Genomic DNA, 12,573 nt, shown 5'->3' on the forward strand with positions numbered 1-12,573 from the left:
TGTGTGTGTGTGTGTGTGTGTGTGTGTGTGTGTGTGTGTGTGTGTGATTAAATGCGTTTAATTTTCATGAAAATAATGTAGGGGGAAAATAATTAAATTCAAAGTTATTCATGCATGAAATAATTTCTTATTTCTTTCTGATATATTTTGTAGGTGAAATATGACAAACATATTTTCAGCTTTTGTGAGATTCACCCAAAATCTTCACATTTTTTAGACGCAGATCATAGTGAAAATCATAGTTATAACAGGCAGACTAAGTGGGATCACACCATTCTTAGGTGTGATTAAACAAACATGACAGAAATGTCTTTAAACTGCACATCATTATGTGCAGCGTGTCAGAAGGAAATGAAGGCTGGTCTCTGTGATGCAGTCAGTGTCAGCACTGATGTGTGATCGACTGACCTCTCTTTGAATGCCTCTCAGACGCTGACAGCATCTTGTACACCCTGAAGGCGTTTGTTCCCTTTTTGATGCTTTTGTCTTTCACCTCCTCTATGTCAGGCAGGGAGTTCATTGCACAGCGGAAGTTCGCCTTCCATGTTTTGGGGTCCGGTTTGTCACCTGGTTGATATTTCCCTAAAAAAAAATGGCAGTCAAAAACTGGATACACATAATGCAGAATGACAGTTTACTATCACTTCAGCTCTTTATATCTGAATTGACATTATTAGCTGTAAACTTTCAATGAAGCTCTAACTATAGATAAGAATAGGAATATCATGGAGACATATTGTTGGACTTTTCTGACTTAGACCATAAACACCCAAAACACCCTAGCAACCAAACTAGCAAAATCCTAGCAACCTCCCAACACAGAATACACTAGGAACCAAAAAGTAAAACCCCAGCAACCACCCTGAACACCCTAGCAACCAACAAGTATCCACCCTAGCAACCACCCAACCCAGAATGCCCTAGAAACCAACAAGCCAAACCATAGCAACCACCTAGAACACCCCAGTAACCAACTAGTAAAACCGTAGCAACCACCCGATCCAGAATACCATAGGAACCAACAAATAAAACCCTAGCGACCACCCAGAACACCCTAGCAACCACCCACCCAAGAATATCCTAGAAACCATAGCAACCACCAAGAACACCCCAGTAACTAACTAGTAAAACCGTAGCAACCACCCAACCAAGAATGCCCTAGAAACCATAGAAACCACCTAGAACACCCCAGTAGCCAATTAGTAAAACCGTAGCAACCACCCGATCCAGAATACCCTAGGAACCAACAAGTAAAACCCTAGCGACCACCCAGAACACCCTAGCAACCACCCACCCAAGAATATCCTAGAAACCAATAAGCCAAACCATAGCAACCACCTAGAACACCCCAGTAACCAACTAGTAAAACCCTAGCAACCACCCAACCAAGAATACCCTAGAAACCATAGCAACCACCTAGAACACCCCAGTAACCAACTAGTAAAACCCTAGCAACCACCCAACCAAGAATACCCTAGAAACCATAGCAACCACCTAGAACACCCCAGTAACCAACTAGTAAAACCCTAGCAACCACCCAACCAAGAATACCCTAGAAACCATAGCAACCACCTAGAACACCCCAGTAACCAACTAGTAAAACCCTAGCAACCACCCAACCAAGAATACCCTAGAAACCATAGCAACCACCTAGAACAACCTGGTAACCAACTAGTAAAACCCTAGCAACCACCCGATCCAGAATATCCAAGCAACCAAAACCCTAGCAAAATCCAAACAAGCAAAACCCTAGCGACCACCAAGAAGAACACCCTAAAATCCATCTAGAAACCCTAGCAACCATTCATAACTCCCTAGCAAATGCAATTCAGCATGCCAACAACTACTATATCATCTTCGCAAATAGGTCAGCGCCATTCAAACTGTTCTAACAAAAATGAGACCTAGTTTGATCTAGATCTAGTTTGAATATTCACAATCGCATCCTTACATTTTAAGAACGTTCTGTTTGTACAGTAAGTATATGTGCATTTATGTGCACATATGACAGTCTGCGTGCTGACTGCACCTGTATGGATGGCCCAGTTTCGGAAGAGCGGAGCATCTTTCTCCACGTCCCAGCCGTGTCGCGCAGCATGCATCCATGGAATCTGGAATAGTTTCTTCTCCTGCAGGCAAAGAACATGCAAAACATGTCACAAGCCAAGACACACCCTAAATGCACTGCGGTTGTGCACACAGTCACATTTACATGACAAAATGCTTCACAAACAATAGCATCTTGCTCATGGCATGTGTAGTTGTAACAAAACAATGCAGTAAAAAGACAAGTTTAAACACAGTCACAGTACCTTGTTCACCCATTTGAGCCCCGGTATTTGACAAGAGTTTATCTGCTCTTCCAACCATGGTCTCATACGCATTCTCTCCACCGGCATGCTGGCCTAGAGAAAGAGAGAGAGTCAAAGAGAGATCTGGAATGTGTCAAAGTTTGACAGCAACTTTTTCTCCTTCAACAGGTTGTACATTCTATATCTAGGAAGCACGATGACAAACTTTAACCCTATTTCTAAAAACAAACCTCCATCAGAGACCATCTGAATCACAATTTACTGAAAGTTACTGCAAACAAAATGATTATGAGATATGATTCATATTTGGGATTTCATGAAAGCGAGAGTCAGGACATGATTGACAACAAATAGAGGATGTTGGAGTGTGTGTGTGTGTGTGTGTGTGTGTGTGTGTTTGTGTGTGTGTTAGAGAGAGAGAGAGAGTGAGTTTATCTAAGAGTACATGGAGTACATGTGGGCAAACCTGTAATATCAATCATGCAAGATGACAGACATGAGAAGTACTTGATGTTTCTTGATCTGTTTTCATTTGACAAAGCACAAATCACAAGTTACCGATTAACCAATTCAAGCTCATAAAAAGGTTTATAGTTAATCACAATGAAAACTCACGCTTTAAAATCATGTTTGTCGCTCAGACCTTTGAGCTTTTATGGTCCATTGGGAAATGAGAGTGAGCAAAGGCAATCATAACATAGACCAACAACATACAGGAATTACACTGCACACTACATATAACATAAGCACAGATAGGCACAATTATGAACCCAAAAAAGAAAAAGAAATAAAAAAAGCTATATTTTGAAATATACATAAAACCACACAAAAAAGTAGGGATGCATGATATATTGGTCACATATAGCTGCTGTTAGTGATTTTTTAGTTTATTTATATTGGTTAATATTGAACATATAAGAAATTTGTTTCTGTCTGTTTCTAGATGGTAAACTAATTCTGCCATCATACAGTGCCAACATAAATGAATAGCATTAGATGACAGCAAAGAATGAGCACTATTTCTTAAAGAAACTTCTCATCTAAACTATTTATGTAAGCTATTCAACTTTCTCATTAACTATTCGTCTGTATGTTAGTCTTTCATACTATATATTTTAACACTGTAATGCCCACATTCAATCATCACATGATCTGAAATTGACAAATAACTATTAATTTTAGTTTATTGCATTTTATTACCAAACATTCATGTTATAAGAATTTTAAGCTATATTTATCGTATTTTCAAACAACATCTGGATTCAGATATTGGTGCACCGGTTTATGACAGATCATTTCCATTACAGTGCCCATGTTATACCCAGCACATGTCCATGTAAGTCAATAACAGTAACAATATCCAGGGTAGTAATAGTGCAATTGGTAGTAATAATATCCACACGTCCGTGCAAACTTCTCAACAACATAATTTGACATTAAAAAGGCGTTATTTATCAGTTCTGCTCAGTACTTACGGTGAAGTTACATTGCAGTGTCCCAATCATTCTTACAGCACACTAAATCAGATGAATTCAACCTCCCCAAATAAGTGTGATAGTGTTGTCAACTAAACTCGATAGTGAAAATAAACATTCCTTGATTCCCATTGGATCCAAACACACCATGACTTTCGATTTTACACTCACCCCAGCAACTCTACGTGGCCTACAGCATAAACATCCACTCGTATATATATATATATAATATATGCATGAGCCCCATAAATACATGCGGAAATGCAATTAATTACCTGCGACGCGTAGAAATCACTCTAGTGATAAAAGCAAAGAGTGTATGAAGAATCTTGACAATTTGTAGTTCTCGATAACAAAACGAAAAGTCAAATGGGTTTGATTTCGCTCTTCAGATCGAAAGCAAAACAAGTGAAGGAAACAAGCTCTTGGGTGGAAATCCCCAGTGTGCGTGTGTGTGAGTGTGTGTTGTGCGCTTACTTCGTGTTTACAAATCCTACTACGGCCAGGGTTTGGATCATTAATATTAACGACGTAGCCGAGACGTTCGCAAGCTGATTGGCTGGCATACAGACAACTTCATAATAGGGCGTGTAGATATAATAAACGTAGGAGGCAGTCAAGGAAAGAACGCCGTCACGGGGAAGGCTTAGCTCATGAATATTAATTACGTAGCGAGACGCTCGCGCACTGATTGGCTGAGCGGCAGAAAGGTGGGTGGCCGTCATCGACTCTTTCTATATTTGAGTAGTTTTAAGAATTAGTTTTCTTTTCCAAATGTAACTTGATTGCCTAATACAAATAACACAAATCCATATGTATTACCCCACCCAAAAATATATACATATGATATTGCTCGTAAATATTACGAAAACATAAAATCCAATGCTTTGTTGCTATATTATTGTATATTGTAATTATTTTTATGAACATCACTTGTACCTTATTTTATTATTTTTCCCTTTAACAGCTTTGTTTATTTCGCAATACTACATGTAAAACTATAAAATACTTTGAAATCCACATTTACCGGACGCTGCAGAGAGTTCAACCCGAGCAACGTCTCTGGACCTACTAAATATTTATTAGCTAAGCTTTTGCCATAGTAGTTTTTGCGCTGGTCTGCTCATTGGCTGCAGGCTGAAATGCGAAAGTCGATTTCATTTTCACTTCCTCGTTGTTTCGTTATTGCTTCTTAAAGGCGAAGCAGGCAGAAAGAAACTTTAAGTTGCAACATGCAAACATGATATCGCACTTTAGTGTTGTTATGTGTGAATAGAAAATCGTTGTCCAAGAGTTTCATGTTTCTGAGATTTCATTTACGCTATATCACATATGTGTATATGCATATGTTGTGTATTGCTGTATGCAACATTGCATTCATCTTTTGCATGTTTTTATTTGTTGTGCATATAATACTTCTGTCCATGACTGTAGCTGGTATGACATTTCCAGAAAGATCTTGAGCTGTAGAGATGAGAGAAGCAATGCAAGTTGTTAAAAGCATTCTAGCTGTGCAATTCTATCCTCATTGTGTCTTTACCATAGACTGTATAAAAACAGGGTCTTTACACACACGCACACACAGAGAGAGAGAGAGAGAGAGAGAGAGAGAGAAAGAGAGAGAGAGAGAGTCTCATATCTTATCTATGCTGCCAAGCCCTGCAACTCCCAGCGTATGATGCAACACACCGACTCTAACAACACAAACCCCATTTAAATAATACATTGGACTCAGATATTCTTTGCAAGAGTACCATAATTGCAAAACAGGCCTAAAGCATTTCTAAAATCAATCTTCTTTTCTTATAGCATCCATGTTTCCCCCCGTATATATTTTTGAATTAAAACAAACACGAAAAGGAAACAGCTTGACGGATGATTGAGAAAGAAGACTGAAACAGAAATAAGGTAAAGTTTCAGGGAGTTGTTCTGCTTTCAGTTGCATTTCTCAGGAACACACCTTGTTTTTAAGCACTCGGCTGGGATCTGAGAACAGAGCACCACCTTGTGGTTAAGACTGGTGGTATCTCGTAATGCAAGTCCCTCAAAAAGGGCTTTTATAATTAACTAAAAATAAAACCATCAAAAAAAATGTTCATTCCTTGGGGGGAAATTAAGAAATAAATAAACGTTAAAATAAATAAATAAATAAACGTTAACTGAAATAAAATTTAAATATTAAAATTTAAACCTGCTTGTTTCATCTAGTTGCCAAGGCAAAATTTCCGATTTTCATTTAACTTGATGTAATGAAATAACTAAAACTGAAATAAAATTAATAAAAACTACATAGAAACTATGTAGAAATTAAAACTAAACGAAACTAAAACTTTAACTAAAATGAACATAAAAATAAATTCTAATTCAAATGAATTAAAACTATAGTATCTCAATGATACTAAAATAACGCTGCTTTCAAGCAGATGAATGAAGTCAAGATAGTTTTAGACACTTATGAAAAATGCTGTAATCTTTTTTTTCTTTTGAAAAATAATTCCTTTAATAGTTTTTATCACTTCACTTCTTGTAAATAAATCAATATGTGGTGTGAATAACCTTATGCTGATTTGGTGTACAAGAAACATTTCTTATTATTATCAATGTTAAAATTGTCATTGCTTAATATTTTTGTGGAAACCATGATACATTTTTCAGGATTCTCTGATAAAATAGAAAGTTCAAAAGAACAACATTTATAAAATGTCTTTATGGTGAGATTAGACCAGTTTAATGCATCCTTGCTGAATTAAATTATTCATCTCCTTTGTATACTTATATATATATATATATTTATAAGTATACAATGTATACTATATGTGTACTAATGTATACTATACATATGCATTAATGTTTTTAGTAGCCCTGTTTTTTTTCTGCATTTTGCTTAACTTTAGAATCTCAAAGCAAATTACACAAAATGCACAAACTAAATACCAAAGTAAAATGTTTATTTATCATAATACAAATAGTGTTTATGTTCAGAACTTCCTCTTGTCAAAGAATCTTTAATGCATGCTGATGATAAACCTGAGAATTGCGAACTTTCAGACTCACAGACATCTGCACGTACAAGTCAAAGCAAGCAAGGCACAAATGATGACTGACAGCCTAAATGTGCATAAAGATCCTAAAGGAGCTGTCTGTGTCAAATCCAGCACTGTAAACATGCCACACACCAGGATGAAAAAGATACAGATCATTTCAAAAACTCAGATAATAGTGTATTGAAATCCAGTGTTTCTCTTAAAATTCCCTGTATATCCCTACTGCAGTCTGCAGTGCTTTAAATGGCTGCATAATATTATTAAAAATGATTTAAAAGTGTTTGCATCCACTGCAACGTAATCAGTAAAATACACATGAATTATTTAGAGAAATAGAGTTCTTTGGTCAGCATAGACACAATACATGGTATCTGTTTCATGCCATCAAACCCTGGCAGATTGGAGGAGGATTCAAAGTCCAGCGCCACCTTGTGGTTAACACGTGTCATGATCTGCGTGATCTCCAGTCGCTTGCCATATTTTGACAGCATCTCACACAGCGAGGAGATGAACCAGGAACCATTAGCAACGTTCCTCCAGGAGTAATAACCTGAGGACAGACAGAAAACAAGATAGTTAGGGCATTTGCATCTACGCATTTTCTTATTTGGATCTCAAGAAAAAATTTAGAACAGGATATTAGTTACCTGGTGCAGTGGAGTAGGCATACAAAAAATCTGCCTCAACAGGAATCTTCTGTGTTTCCTCTTCACTTACGCTGTCGGCCTCAATGCCAGCATCTAGATCTGAGCCTCTGCAAGCCTGGAGACACACAGGACAAACACACTCAAACATCTGTGTAAGAGCAACTTAAACTATAAATTTAAACAGCTTGTCAAATCAAAATTGGCCTTTAAAACGGTCATTATCGATGTTACACATGCACAGTCTGTTCATCATTAGAGTGAGTGTTCTGTCCAGTACAGTTTGCAGTTCATATAAAAGCTATTCATCTCAAAATAGTGGAAGCTATTTATGTCGTATAATTAGCATTTCTGCATGTTAGTGAACAAAACTCTATTGGCTAAAGAGCCCGTCAATACGCCCATGTTTTAACAGGAAATACAAGAAGGAGTGTACGTTTTTAAAGGAATAGTGCACACAAAAATGAATATTTCCTTGAAAATGAGTTTCCCTCAGGCCATCAAAGATGTAGATGAGTTGCTCAGCAATGGATCCTCTGCAGTGAATGGGTGCTGTCAGAATAAGAGTCCAAACTGCTGATAAAAACATCACAATAATCCACACATCTCCAGTCCATTAGTCAACATCTTGTGGATTTTTGTGATGTTTTTATCAGCTGTTTGGACTCTTATTCTGACGGCACCCATTCACTGCAGAGGATTCATTGCTAAGCAAGTGATGTAATGCTAAATTTCTTCAAATCTGTTCTGATGAAGAAACAAACTCATCTTGGGTGGCCTGAGGTTGAGTACATTTTCAGCAAATTTTCATTTTTGGGTGAACTATTCCTTTATTTTTTTTTAATAATTTTATTAATATGTACAATTTTAAAATATATTTTAATAGATAAGAGACAATATATTTAGTTTTTATTAATTGTAAAATATCTTGCCAAGCAGAATTATTTTGTTAGCTAAAACTAAAACCATAAAATCACTCAAGTTATTTGAAACTTAAAAATAAACGTCAAGTTAATCAAATAAAATAAAATATTAAACACCTAAACATTTTTATTTCAGCTAGCTGCCAAGGCAACATTTCTCATTTCCAATGAATATAACTTACTATAAGTACTAAATTAACTAAAATCAAATAAATTAACACTAATAAATAAAAAAAATAAAAAGAATGAAAAAAATGATATAGACATTTAAAATAATAATAATGACAAAAGCACACAACAAAAGTATTAAAACATTAACTAAAATTAAAATAAAAGTAGAAAGTATTAAGAAATCTAATTCAAAATATTAACAAAGACTATAATAGTAATGGTACTACAATAACAGCATTTTGAGAAAGAAAGAAATTTTACTCTTCTATATTATCATTCAGCTCACCTGAATGAAGAAAAGCTTGGGTTTCCCCACCAGTGATTTGCAGCGGTCTCCTCTGAAGAGCGTAAACAGTTGCTTCAGCTCGATAAAGTCATCTGTGCCAAATATCTTACCATCATCTCCATGACTCAGCAACACACACACAAACATGGCCGAATGACTGTGATCTTCCCGAGACACTGAGGATGGAAGAATTCATGAGTTTGTGATTTGACTGATTCAATCATTGTAACCAATCACTATTCAGGCTCAGTCAGCATCTTGCAAAAAATACCTTCAGTTAACAGATCTCTCATCTGTGAGACAGTCTGATCATTGCTCATTTTCATTGTGAAGCCCAGATTTGAGAAGGTCTCCATCACATTCTTTGCATCCTGGTCTGTCCCATTACGAACTCCCATTCCTGTTCAAAAAAAAAACAAAAAAAAAAATTAGAACATTAGTACTAACTTGTTTAACTGGTCAGTGTTAGTTCCAGCTCTTACCTGTTTTTCTATGGAAATTCTTGTTGTTGATGATGACACATTGACCCAGACTGGGGTAGTTCATGTTGTACTGAAAAACATCTGAATGTGGTTTGGCATCCGTCTGATCGACTCCGGCATCTGTGAGATACGTATCCCTGTGCAAACAAAGAGACTTTTATAATGCATTCATAATTAATGTGGAAATTATTTACAGTCACTTCAGGAAGTGGTAATTAAAAAGTGGTTATTTAGCAGTTAATGTCATTAACTTCACAATGTGAAATTAAAGGAATAAATCACCCAAAAATGTACATTCTATCATCCTGTATGTGTCCAGTATGTGTGACATGTGTCCAGTATGTCTTTATGTGACCCAAATTTAAGTCATTATTTAAAGCAATGCTTGAATGTATCCCACTTGTATAGCCAGATTCATAGGGTTCACACAAAGTTACTTTCATTAACTTCACAATGTGATGATTTTGTTCAGTGATTCCTTTAACAACAATGGGTTGCTCGAATTTTGACTTAAAAGGAAAAGTTCATCCACAAATGAAAATTTGCTGAAAATATTCTGACCTTCAGGCCATCCAAGATGTGGATGAGTTTGTTTCTTCATCAGATTTGGAGAAATGTAGCATTACATCACTTGTTCACCAGTGGATCCTGAATGGGTGCCGTCAGAATGAGAATCCAGCTGATAAACAATTATGAACATCCATAACCCATAATAATGCTTCCTCCAGTAAAAAAGTCCACCCCTTGTTGTCTTCTCACATCAAAATACACCAACATATTTGTTTACAATTGTTTAGGACTGTTTTCACTAGTAAACGTTTTTTTGATTCATGCATATTTCTATTCTGATTCAGACAAGACAACTTTTACACTGGAGAAAGCAGTATTATGGATAGAAGACTAATATTTTAACTGTTTCATGGAATTATTTATAGCTTTATACAGTTATATACAGAATAGATTATACAGCTTTTTGCTTCAGAATTCAATAATTGATGGACTGGAGCCGTGTGGATATTTGTGGATTATTGTGATGTTTTTATCAGCTGTTTGGACTCTCATTCTGACGGCACCCATTCACTGCAGAAAATCCTTTGGAGAGCAACTGATGTAATGCTACATTTATCCAAATCTCTTCCAATGAAGAAACAAACATCTCATCTATTTTTCAGAAATGTTTCAGTATTGGGTGACCTATTCCTTTAAAACCAAACCTGCATATTGTATGCCTGATCCTTGTAATTAAAGTGCTGTAGTTAATTAACTTTCATTAACTTCACACATACTCTTTGGCATTCACTTGTCTGGCGTCCACAGAGTCCGACATGGTCACTAAAGGGAGACAAAAGAAACAGATCTACTGATAAATAATGATTCACATTTCCAGCAATCTTAATAAAAGTTATAGAATGTATGTTAGATTGACACATTCTCTTGTAATTCCAAGAAATATAACATGAGGAAATTATGTAGATTTTATTTGAACTACTGTTGAGTTACTGTAAGTGTTTTTCTCATGTTGCATCATAGTATCACATTATGCTTTATTTCCCTTTTCCATGATTTTGTCATATTACAATCACAATCTCATACACACACACTCACTGATGTTACTACAACTATTCATAAAAATGACTCATACAGTGGATGACTACTGTATTCTGTTAGGAATTACCCCAAAAATACAGTATGTGTTTTCAAAGACACTTCCCCTAAAGCTTGCCCTTTAAAACAACAGGTGTAACAAGTTCATCTAAAGCACCAAAAGATAACTTGTTTGCTTCTTTCTTAATCTAGATGTTTAAGCCATAATGATCACAAATATCTGGATTTACAAACATCTAACAGCTTGATAACTGAAGGCCAGGCCTCTCAGGAGTCAGTTGCTTGAAGATTGCAGTATCCTAGAAAGTAGGTCAGTCTGGGACAAGCCCATGACAGCACATTATGAAAGAAGACTTGTCAAGAGTTATGGCACTCTTCTCTAGCTTTATATTATGAATTTTAGACTATCACAGCCACCTAAAAATGAGTCAAAACCTAATTTTTTGCCAGAGTTATTTCCCAGACATTTCCAAAACAACACACAGACTCTTATTGATTCTCTTTAGTGGCATTTACAGTCACATCTTACATCTTGTTATCTAAATCCATTTGGCATTTAAAAAAAAACGCTCAAGCGCCTTCAGAACTAAATAATTTTTATTTTTTTAAAGCACATTTCTTTCTGATCACTAAAAAAGCTAATTAAGCTGATGCAATTAATGTGATCAGTGATGTGAATAACGTAAATAACTTACATTTGTGTTGTCAGATGTTTCCTTCTGAAAGTGAAACAACAAACAAGTCGATTTGATGATTGTTGTTTAACTAACAGTTACTCGTAGTACAAACCCAAAGGAAGTTTGTCTTTAGCAGCGAGGCAACGGAGTTAGGAAACCTACTATGAGAAATTTTAGATCGTAAATATTAATTAAGTAATGTTTTAATGTCCTTCCAATAGCAAAAACGGCTTATAAATATTAATTTAGCATACGTTGCGTTCACTTCTTCTACTGTAGTCAGGAAGGCTTATGAATATTGAGAACCAAGCGTTCAAAGTTCCGTGAGACTGTGGCTCCACCCACAGGGCACGAAAACCCGTGTGCCTACTCACACTACGCCCTTAAAGTATGTACTCTTTTGGTGAAGAAAAAGTACACACTCTTACGTCACACAACTGCGTCTTTAATAAAGGACCACTCTGTCGCACCTGTCACCCTGTCACTGTAAACTGGCCTGTCAATCATCTTGTCACAGTTAACATCCTCCACATTGCATTTCATTTAACTTCCTACCGTATTGGAGAGAAAAGAAGTAGCCTAGCACATCTGCCAGTCTCATATTTTATGCATAATGATGCATTTAAAAGTTAACGACCAAACGGATGTTTATAAAAGTTTACATTGCTGTTGCAGATTAAATATAACACAAATAACATTAAATAAATATTTTTACCAGGTTAAATGTTGAATATTAGAAACTCAAACCCCTTTTTCTAAGCCTCTCTACCTAACCGCCGGTGTTACGAGATTTTCGGTCTCCGAGATTTTCGGTTTCAGTGGGCGGAGCATACATGAATATTCATGAGTTTCCCGGGCATGCAAGTTGAAGCAGGTGGAACTGAGAATTTCCAAGTAGGTATAACTGCAGACCGGAGATCTCCAAAATGGGGCGTGAACTCCAAAAGTGGGCAG

General features: G+C 36.3%; 2 protein-coding genes across 7 annotated transcripts in view; both read right to left on the reverse strand.

Moving 5' to 3' along the window:
* Positions 1-4,317, reverse strand: part of LOC107688003 (interferon regulatory factor 2) — a 25,337-nt gene extending 21,020 nt beyond the window's left edge. The window contains exons 1-4 of one of the 6 annotated variants that reach the window (XM_016485537.1): positions 3,959-3,980; positions 2,313-2,405; positions 2,030-2,129; positions 409-582 (exon numbers count right to left, since the gene is read on the reverse strand). In XM_016485537.1, coding sequence (XP_016341023.1) covers positions 409-582; positions 2,030-2,129; positions 2,313-2,399 — 361 coding nt within the window. In that variant the 5' untranslated portion in view covers positions 2,400-2,405; positions 3,959-3,980. The other 5 variants (XM_016485542.1, XM_016485541.1, XM_016485539.1 and 2 more) reach the window with 5 other exon arrangements.
* Positions 4,318-6,718: 2,401 nt separating this feature from the next.
* casp3b (caspase 3, apoptosis-related cysteine peptidase b) lies at positions 6,719-12,002 on the reverse strand. Its single transcript, XM_016485543.1, has 8 exons — positions 11,874-12,002; positions 11,638-11,780; positions 10,624-10,669; positions 9,338-9,474; positions 9,127-9,255; positions 8,856-9,031; positions 7,479-7,593; positions 6,719-7,381 (listed from the first exon to the last, which is right to left on the reverse strand). Exons 3-8 carry the CDS (start codon positions 10,662-10,664, stop codon positions 7,152-7,154), a joined length of 828 nt encoding a protein of 275 aa, XP_016341029.1. The 5' UTR covers positions 10,665-10,669; positions 11,638-11,780; positions 11,874-12,002; the 3' UTR covers positions 6,719-7,151.
* Between the last annotated feature and the right edge of the window lie 571 nt (positions 12,003-12,573).

This window comes from Sinocyclocheilus anshuiensis, unplaced genomic scaffold, assembly GCF_001515605.1.
Source record: "Sinocyclocheilus anshuiensis isolate Anshui unplaced genomic scaffold, SAMN03320099.WGS_v1.1 scaffold189, whole genome shotgun sequence".
Classification (NCBI taxonomy): Eukaryota; Metazoa; Chordata; class Actinopteri; order Cypriniformes; family Cyprinidae; genus Sinocyclocheilus; species Sinocyclocheilus anshuiensis.